We start from the raw sequence: 9,435 nt of genomic DNA, 5'->3' as shown, positions 1-9,435 counted from the left end.
GGCCACCATCTTCCTACCACTTCATCCCCGACCTCTTGGCAACCCATTGGACCCAACCCCAGCTCCGATCCGTCACCGGTGAAGCCCCACCAAGTCCATTTCCGATTTGTGCATTTTTGGCCTAAAACCACCCCTTGCGCCGCCACCCACGGCAAACCACCACCACCACTAGCTTCACCGACCTCCATAGGCCCTACCCTATCAATCTTGGGTCTTCGTTTGTCCTCGTTGAAAAGTTGGTATTTGTGACCCACGGCCACAGTGTATTTTACACTGTGATGTTACTCAAACGTCGCATTTTTCAACTTCGTGATCCTCAGAAAATTATTATATTGCAATGTAAGTATTTCTCCAAAGAACTTTCGTAATTTAAATGTATTTTTACACTAACCCATTTCACTGTATTTTTTGCATGCCGGACTGAGTCCGAGGAGTTCGGAGGTCGGATGGATTTGTGATTGGAGTTGTTTGGTTGGATTTGATTGGATTGGTAATTGTTGGTTTAGATATTGTGTTGGTACATGTGCATTTCATCATTTCATGCATGATCATGTTTGTAAAAAAAAACTGGGTTTTCGTGTATTGCATTCATGTTCATGTGCTTTGAAAAGTTATGATTTTATGTGATAATATTTTGGTGCGTGTGTATCACGACCCCAAGCCGAGATGGGGCATTAACTCGGTGGAGCTCCTCTGGTTACTCGGGAGCGGAATATACTGAGTAACGTCCCCTGGATTGTCGCCGGGCGACAATGGGATCGGACGAGATGGTCTCGTGCCGACTCCGTGGTCCTTCTGCTGGCGGGGACTAGAGGATGTCTGGCCACGTACGCGCTGGGCGCGGAACTGGGCATCGCTCGTTGCGTAGTGTGGGTGCTTGGCCATGTATGCGCTGGGCGAGGAACTGAGCACCGCTGCGAAGCCAGGACGTGCGGATGGTCCATAGGGGAGGCCATGGTGCATATGGAAATAATGCATGGTGCATTTGGAATTAATGCACTATTTTCTGAGAAAATAGTGCGAGTTGATTTTTGGGTAAATCATTTTCTGAGAAAATGTTTTACGGATAATTTGGGCCAAAATGGGATTTTGGTATGTGTTGGAAAATTATTATTTTCGGGAAAAATTATGTTTTGTGGAAAATGCATATTTTTCATGTGCATGCATGTTAGTTGCATTTAATACATTTTATATTACGTTGTTGTTTGGGTTATACTTACCTGCGATACCATTTTGTGGTAACGCAGATTTTGATGCTGATGAGGAGGAGGAGGGCGAGCCTGAGGAGACGGCTCCGCCTGAGGAGTGATCTGGGATCACTCGTTTGTATATCTAAAACTATTGTAAATTATTTTATGGATGACTGTATAACTGCTATTTAAATCTTTACTGATGTTTGATTGTAAATAAATTCTGGTACTTAGTTGACTATCTGCTGCGTTATTTTATTTGTACACTGTTGCATGTACACATACTGGCACTTCGTTGGGATGTGTGACCGTGTTGTCACCATCCTGGTGTCTCAATCCTTGTGTATTTATATAAGGGAGATTGGGGACGCCACATTTAACTTTTTTTTATGAACAATTAAAAAATAATAAATTCTGTCAAATTTGAGTCGACTTGAATATATTCAACATCCAAAACAAACTGTTAATCACAATTAACGCCAAAGGGAAAACTGAAAATATTTCAGCGTATTTACATTATAGACAAGCGAAAAGTTCCGGAAATTGCATTGTTGATATGTTCAAATGATGCATGCATCTGCAAAAGTACAAGGAGGACAACAGACGAAACTACGAAAACTTAGCCTGCGCTGGGTTACAATAGCACATTCAAGAAGCGGAAAAAGAAGATAAAACGTAAAAAAAGGAACAGAAATGAAGAAAAGAAAACATACAACATTCAAGCCAAATCAGGAAAATATGAACACGAGCCTTGACGAGATTTGGAGGCGCTTTCATTCTACCAAAAAAGTCTGGATCTCTTGGGGCAAGTACTGGAGGGAGGGCTAATTTGTGGAACAGTGAAACCATCGTCCATGCACCTTGATCTGTTGAGTTTCAAATTCGTGGCTTCCTTCTTCTCGTTGAGCCCAGCCAGTTGCGGAGGACACAGAGCAGCAGGTTGTTGAGGGACCCAGATTCCAAAACTGATATCGGGCGAGAAAGTATCTGTATTGCTCTGATCAAGACCAGCATCCAGAAACGGCAATACACAATCATCACTCTGCTATCAACAAAGATAATGAATGAATATCATATTTGAGATCAGAAAAAGAAAAACACTTTTCAAGAAGGTGAAAACCAAACGTGTTGGGATTTAGCAATGCAAACCTTACAGAAACCAAAGGGAGCAGAAGTCGAATCAAGAAAATCCTCAACGTGCCAGCCCGGAAGAGTCTCTATCAAGTATTCAGATATGCTACTTGTTTGGTCCGTTGGAAAATTCTCACCTCCTTTGTCACTGACTAATGCTGTAGTACTTGTATTTGAAGCTGAGTTTTTGGCCAGCAAAGGTGGCTGTGAAGTTGAAATAGGAGCAGCAACGGAGTTGTTGGTATTCACAGGCTGAGATTTGTGATGATTGGGAACAGAATCATAACTGTTGGTTGAAGCAACGGTGGTTGAGGAGGAGGAGGTATAGACATTAGAGGTAGCAGAGAGCTTAACGCCTGTGAGAAGGAACCTGTTATGCTTCTGGGTGAGGTCGTTGGCCGTGTGAATCGGAAAATCACACTCTCTGCACAGAATCGCTCTGTCCTGCTGACAGAACAGGAAAGCTCGCCTCTCCTGCAAGCGAACCCAAGAAAAAACCAAGGATTAATCAAGAAGGTGGCTAGAAGGGTCAACCCAGAAAATGGTTTTGAATTTAATTTGCAGGTTATACCTGGCAAACGTCGCAGAGTGGGACTTGTTTGGAAGAAGGATGGAGAAGCGAGAAGCGTTGATGCTTGGAGGCGAGCTTGTTGGCATGGTGGACGCGGTGGTCGCAGGCGTTGCAGAGAGCTGCCTCGTCGGCGGTGCAGAACACCGAGGCCTCGTCTTTGTCACAGACATCACACTGGATCTTCATCTATCCGTTGTTTGTGGTAGCCGGCAGGAGAGAAGAAAAGGTACCAGAAATGATGGGCAGAAAGAAACAGGTGCGACTGGATTGACACCTCCAGAGAAGGAACAGAGAAAGTTGCAAAAATAGATAAATATACAGCGGATGGAGATAACAGTACTAAAGTATGCAAAAGGATTTCTGCTAATAAATTAGGGATAAAATTTCAAGCTGTGTATTTGTGTTTGATTTACCGGTAGTATCACGTATTGTGAGTCTGTGACACCTAAAATTTTCTCTTCTGCTCAACTTTTCAAATTCTAATAAAAAGTAAAAACTTTGACTTTTATTTATCGTCCCCAACTTGATGGAGGTTAGGCAAAGTTTGCTGAGTCGTAAAATTTGAACATAAGAAGGAAACGCTTAAAAACCCAGCCATCCAAAAACCCAAGTATATAAAAAAAGCTTTGACCAAAAACCTAGTGTTCACTTTGAAAAAAGAAGGCCATGTCTTTCTCCCTGCCCTCCGTTCATTCCTTTAAAACTTGTAGATGGGAAAAAGAGTATAAAATTAATGAGTTTAAGTTTGATATAAATGGGTTCGAGTCAAAACGAGTTGATCAGTTGAGATACAATTAATAAATGAGTCAATAACGGATCAACCTGCTTGACCAGAAATCAACTCACAATAACCTATTTAAATTTTATTTTAAAATCACAATTATACCCTTTTAACCCTAAAAACTAAAAAAACCCTAACTTATCACTCATATATATCTAATTCTCTTACCCCACCCCCACTCCCAAATATGCTTTTATTTTTATTATTGAGATTGTAATTTTTTACTTATGCTTATATTCGTTATTGTTGGATTTGTAATATTGATTTTATTATATGTTAAAATATATAAAATATTGATATTCTTTGTCAGTAGGCAATCTTATTGTTTTTCCTGGAGATATTGTAACTACTGATAAGTATAGATTTTAATTTTTATGTAAAATTATGTTGATGAGGTCAAATGGATTATGCAGGTCAGTTCAACTCATTCTCATAACACATGTTGAAATAGATTGTGTCGTGTTGAGTCATTTCTAATTAATTATTAAACGGATCAAAACAAGTCATGTCATGTCATTCGTTATTTAAATGTGTCGTGTTAAGATTTGAAGGCCTAACTCATTTAACTTAATGGATCGTGTTTGAGTTAACCCATATAGTCAAATGTTCATAACTTGACATGACACAAACACGACCTGCGAGCATGAATTGTCAATACCCCTGATATGAGAAATACACATAGAGTATACCAATATTTATTATAATATCCATATGAATTTTTCTGTGCAATATTAAACACTCAATATTTATTACTCTCTATTTTTTTTTATGATAAATACTCAATAAATATTGTAAAATACTTTAAAATTTTTAAAAAAAGCTTTGAATGAATTATTTTCGATTTGAATATTTTCAAAGAGCAGAGGTAGAGAGGTCGAAGTAAGTTTCATAATATTTAGGTCCTGTTTAGATAGTGAGATGAAATAAGATGAGATAATATGATCTGTAAATAGTAACGAAATTGTTTATAAATAATAGTGAAATATTTGAGTTATGAGATTTTGAGATTTTGAGAAATGAAAGAAACAAAATAAAATAAAAATATTAGAAAGTTAAAAAATTAGTAGAATATAGTTTATTATTATTATTATTATCATTAGTTTAAAAAAATTGAATTATTTTTTGTATTTTGTTTAAAAATTTGGAAAAAAATATATTGATTAAGTAATAATTAGATGAAAAAATTTTAGATTTAAAATTAAAAATATTTATATTTATAAGATTTAAATATTAAAATGAGATTAAATAAAATGACTTGGGAGACTTTGCTAGCAGGCCTTAAAGATATGCCTAGCTAGCTACTACTTCCCTCTGAAGTAAATCCATGAAAGCAATGTTAATTCAAAAGTTGGACTGCCAATGGACTATTCTTTTGAGGATAGGGATAATGAATTATAATGATCTCTCTGACTCTTTTATATATATTTTTTCTATATATATATTATATATATATATGGGACCTCTCTTTATTCTGCGAGAAAGGGCACATTGGGTTGGCAGCATGGGATGCTTAAAGGGCATATTTATGATCCCCAGCAATTCTCTGCAATAGAATAAAGAATTGGGATCGAATAGCCCAATAGTCCTAGCTTTCTAGAGCAAGGGCTGGTGACTGGCAGGTGTGCATGGAGAGATTAGTCTCAGGTAATGGGCAATGTCGTCCACTCCCATATAGCATATGTTAAGAAGAGATCAATTATTTTAGATGTAAATAAATTGTAAATTTAATGTATAACATAAAATTACGTCAGTTTGTAAATTTATTTTTATAAAATCTCTTTATGACAATAACATTTCTCGTCTAAGAATAAAGTTCAACTTTCAATCATGATATTCTAGTATTCAACAGCTATGATCATGGCATTTGATCAGTAAAGAGTACTACCGTTACTTAAGGATCCGGATCTAATGTTGTTGTATGAAATGTTGTAGAATAGCAATTAGCCGACATCTATGGGGAATTATGAGTTGTTCACGATGATGATCTACATCACGCAGATATGAAGTATCTTTTTGGAGAACAAGCCAGTCTTGGATTGATATATAAATAATGTTCTTCTTGACTATTTATTGAATTTACTTATATATAATGCATTAAATAATATTTCTTTATAGCTAGTTGAAGTCTCACTGTCCTTTGATATTTTAAATGATCCCTTTACAACTACAGCTTGTTAATTAAAAGATAGAATATAATGTGGTAGTTGTCCTACAAATATCTCCAATAGTGGATCAATTATTTCTCAGCCCATTCATTATTTAATGGTGAAATGATAACACGAATTAATGCAGACAAACTAGGTAAACACTTTAAGAAAAAAAAAATTATATTTGCAAACTTTTTTATGCATACCCAATACATGATCACTACTGAATGAATCCCACAAAATTGAAAAATGTAGATGTTTTATTTTATTTTTTTATAACTACAATGGATCCCACGCGCATTATAGTATTTTTTTTATAACAAAAATATTGAATGCAGTACTAATAGTTTTGTCACCCCCAAAATCTTTTAAATCTGACTCACTCCATCTCAATATCACCGAGGCGTAGACTCCACACGCCGTCATAAGAAGGTGTAAAAAAGCTCGACCAGTGATGATCTGGGCCAATCCATGCCAGTTATCTTATTGTATTTCTACTTTTCCTAACCGAAAATCTTGAGGCAGGAGAAACCAGTCTCCTCTGTGAATATCTCAGGATAACAAACTGTAGTGTACCACCAACATCAACCGCCTCTAGTGGTAGCAACACAGTTCACATAGCTATACGAACTATTAAAAAAGAAGGTCATTTAAGGGAATGGATGGGGACCAAGTTTTTTGTCTCAAAATCCAATCTATTTTTCACTTTTACACTTTGTCTTTGTTGTAATGAGGTGTTTGTTGAGGAACCTCACCCTCTCCTTCTGTATCTTAATTTCTTTATATTAATAAAATGTATGCTTGATTAGGAAAAAAAAAAAAAAATAACGGACACCACAATAAATGATAAGTATGTAATAAAATTTTAGAAAAATAATATTTGCAGTCGTTGAGTGCACAACTACAAATAATAGACCCGACTATTTTTCAAAATTATTGCACATTACTCAAAATTTTAACTTCAAAACAATGTGATATAAGTGTGCAATCATGTCGATTTGGCTCATCTTTGCAATTGCAAATCATTTCCTATTTAGTTCGTTGATCTGACAATAACAGAATTTATGCAGCGCCCATGTATGACACTGTGAAAAACTTCATCATTTCCTTATGATAAACTATATACAACGATGAAAGAAAAATAAATAATCGAGTTATATGATATATATACATAGGCTTGTATTCTAAAGGATTAATAACATTATAATTGGAGTCCATGGATCGACATATAATTTAGCTTGTTTCAGAATTAATAAGAGACTAAAGAAGATAGTTTCAACTTTTTTTCATTAATAATCAAGCCATTTTATTAATCCATGCATGATGTAATCTTTTTTTAAAGAAAGAATAATAGTACTTCTTCTTGCTCGAATATATTATTCATACTATGAGTATCAGATGTGTGCGCGCATTATTCTTTCTTTGTAAGAATCTTAAAAGAGCTAACGATGGAATGAGTCGGGAGTTGTCTGCATCACAGCGTATAAGCTGCTAGCTGACGAAGGAATATATATATATATATAAAATCTATTCATTATTATTATTATTATTATTATTATTATACTCTCATTATCTCATGATGTAATATTAAATGATAGATTCATAAGTGAAATATAATAAATAGTCTTCAATTATCTAATGTCACATTATAAAATATGATGAAAATTGAAATTATGAATAGCATTTATATATATATATATATATAAATAGTAATAATAATCCAACTTGGTGAATTGGGATTTTTTTTTTAAAATTTTTCTACTTTTATTTGGAAAAATCCAAAGGACCGCATTAAAAATAGGATGAAGCTGGATATAGAGCTAAAAAACCTGGGATGGGACTGAGTACTGATCAAAGCTGGGGCTATAAAAAAAACTAGATATTCTGGGCTGATTTATCAATGATTCAATAATAAGCTGGTGTGGGAAAAATGGGAATGGCCAGTCTTTGTCTGTTTGTAGATCATCATGTTCTGCCAATGAAATACCCTTTTGACGAGTTCATAATCCTTTCAAAAATAAATCAACGTACGTACGTTCTATATTTATTTGGTTTCAAAGATTTTTTTTCAAACGTTTTTCAAAAAATTGTCTTTTTCTAGTCCAAATTAGTACTCCAACTATCTTGTAAACTTTAAATGAGAAAACTATCATATCTCTCCCCTTTTTTTTCCCATTCTATTGCCGGAATAATCATTTTGGTACTTCAAAATAGAAAATCAGACGACCAATTTCATTAGAAGTTATTGAAACCTAGGGATCTTTTTAGAAAAAAGTGCAAAACCCTATTTATATTGAGCTGTCCAGAAAGTCTTAAAAAATATTTAAATAGCCTTAAAAACTCTTTAATAGAAAAATTAGTTTGTTTGGATGTTAGAGCACTTCCAATTGATTGTTTATCTTATCATTTAAAATACATCATCAAAACTAATTTTTTGTATTTTACATACTAACTTTTACAATATGTCATCCATCAACTATCTATTTTTTCTCTATATCATTTCAATATTATTTTTTATTTTTTTAAATATTTCATTTCTACTAATAAATTTACAATATCCATATTTTTTTTATATTTACAATTTTTTTTATATACAATGTAAAATAATTCAATCCTATACACGTAAACACGTAAAACAAAAATAAAAACTAAAATAAAATCAAAATATGAAAAAATTGGTTTAAAAATATTTCCAAGATATTTTTTAGAAAAAAATGAAATATATGTGTTTTAAATTATGAACAATAAAAAAAATTTGCTTACATGATAAAAATCAAAGTAAAAGAAAATGAAGGAGTAAATGAAATATCAATAATAATAAAAAATTTACAAGATAAACAATACCCACTACATGTAGCGGGTTACTGTAGCTAATTGTATTTTGCAATTTCTTTTACGTAATCGGATGAAATTCCGTTTTAGAACAATTATTTAAATAATTTACATTTTTTGTATAATACAAAATCCATTGAGAGTGCTCTTACATATTAAAATATTTTTTAATCTCAAATAAACTAAAAAGTACTTTTGAACAAAAGTATCAAACGTACATTTGATGTTTTTCCTCAAATACGTTTTTCCGGATAATTCGGAATTTAGTTCAAATTTTAAAAACACGATCAATGGGCGAAAATATTAATACAATTTTTAGATCATTACAACTTTCAAACTTTTAAAAATATAGTCATAATTTTTAAAAAATCAAATGATTATCATTTCTACATATACTTCATAAATCACTTTTTCTAATTTGTTTCCTAAACAAATATAACATGTTTGAAAGTACTTTAAACATATAGTTACCAAAGGTATAATAAATAACTTTCTAATAGTAGAAATTATTACATGAGTTATAAGTTATAAATCTTAGCACCATAAGTTATATTTTCAACCGCAATGTCAAACGTACGCTATATCTCAATTCAAAGAAACTACGCTATATCTCAATTCAACGAAACTAATTAAAGCTAGCTGTTGGAATTATTGATCAACAATTAAGATATATGAAATAATTAAAATAACAGCCAAAAGGAAAACCTTATCGGAAACGTAGAAGACCATTTTATTAATATTATAAGTGATCTATACAATGATGATACTTGTGATAAAGAAAGA

General features: G+C 33.3%; 1 protein-coding gene across 1 annotated transcript; it reads right to left on the bottom strand.

The window, feature by feature from the left end:
• Nucleotides 1-1,715: 1,715 nt before the first annotated feature.
• On the bottom strand, nucleotides 1,716-3,243 carry LOC121263059 (B-box zinc finger protein 21). The gene is made up of 3 exons (XM_041165841.1): nucleotides 2,893-3,243; nucleotides 2,340-2,795; nucleotides 1,716-2,232 (listed from the first exon to the last, which is right to left on the bottom strand). Exons 1-3 carry the CDS (start codon nucleotides 3,076-3,078, stop codon nucleotides 1,969-1,971), a joined length of 906 nt encoding a protein of 301 aa, XP_041021775.1. The 5' UTR covers nucleotides 3,079-3,243; the 3' UTR covers nucleotides 1,716-1,968.
• Nucleotides 3,244-9,435: the final 6,192 nt, after the last annotated feature.

The sequence above is a fragment of the Juglans microcarpa x Juglans regia genome, chromosome 4S (assembly GCF_004785595.1).
Source record: "Juglans microcarpa x Juglans regia isolate MS1-56 chromosome 4S, Jm3101_v1.0, whole genome shotgun sequence".
Taxonomy (NCBI): Eukaryota; Viridiplantae; Streptophyta; class Magnoliopsida; order Fagales; family Juglandaceae; genus Juglans; species Juglans microcarpa x Juglans regia.
Note: the sequence above shows the minus strand (reverse complement) of the source record. Positions and strands in the feature narration are given on the sequence as shown.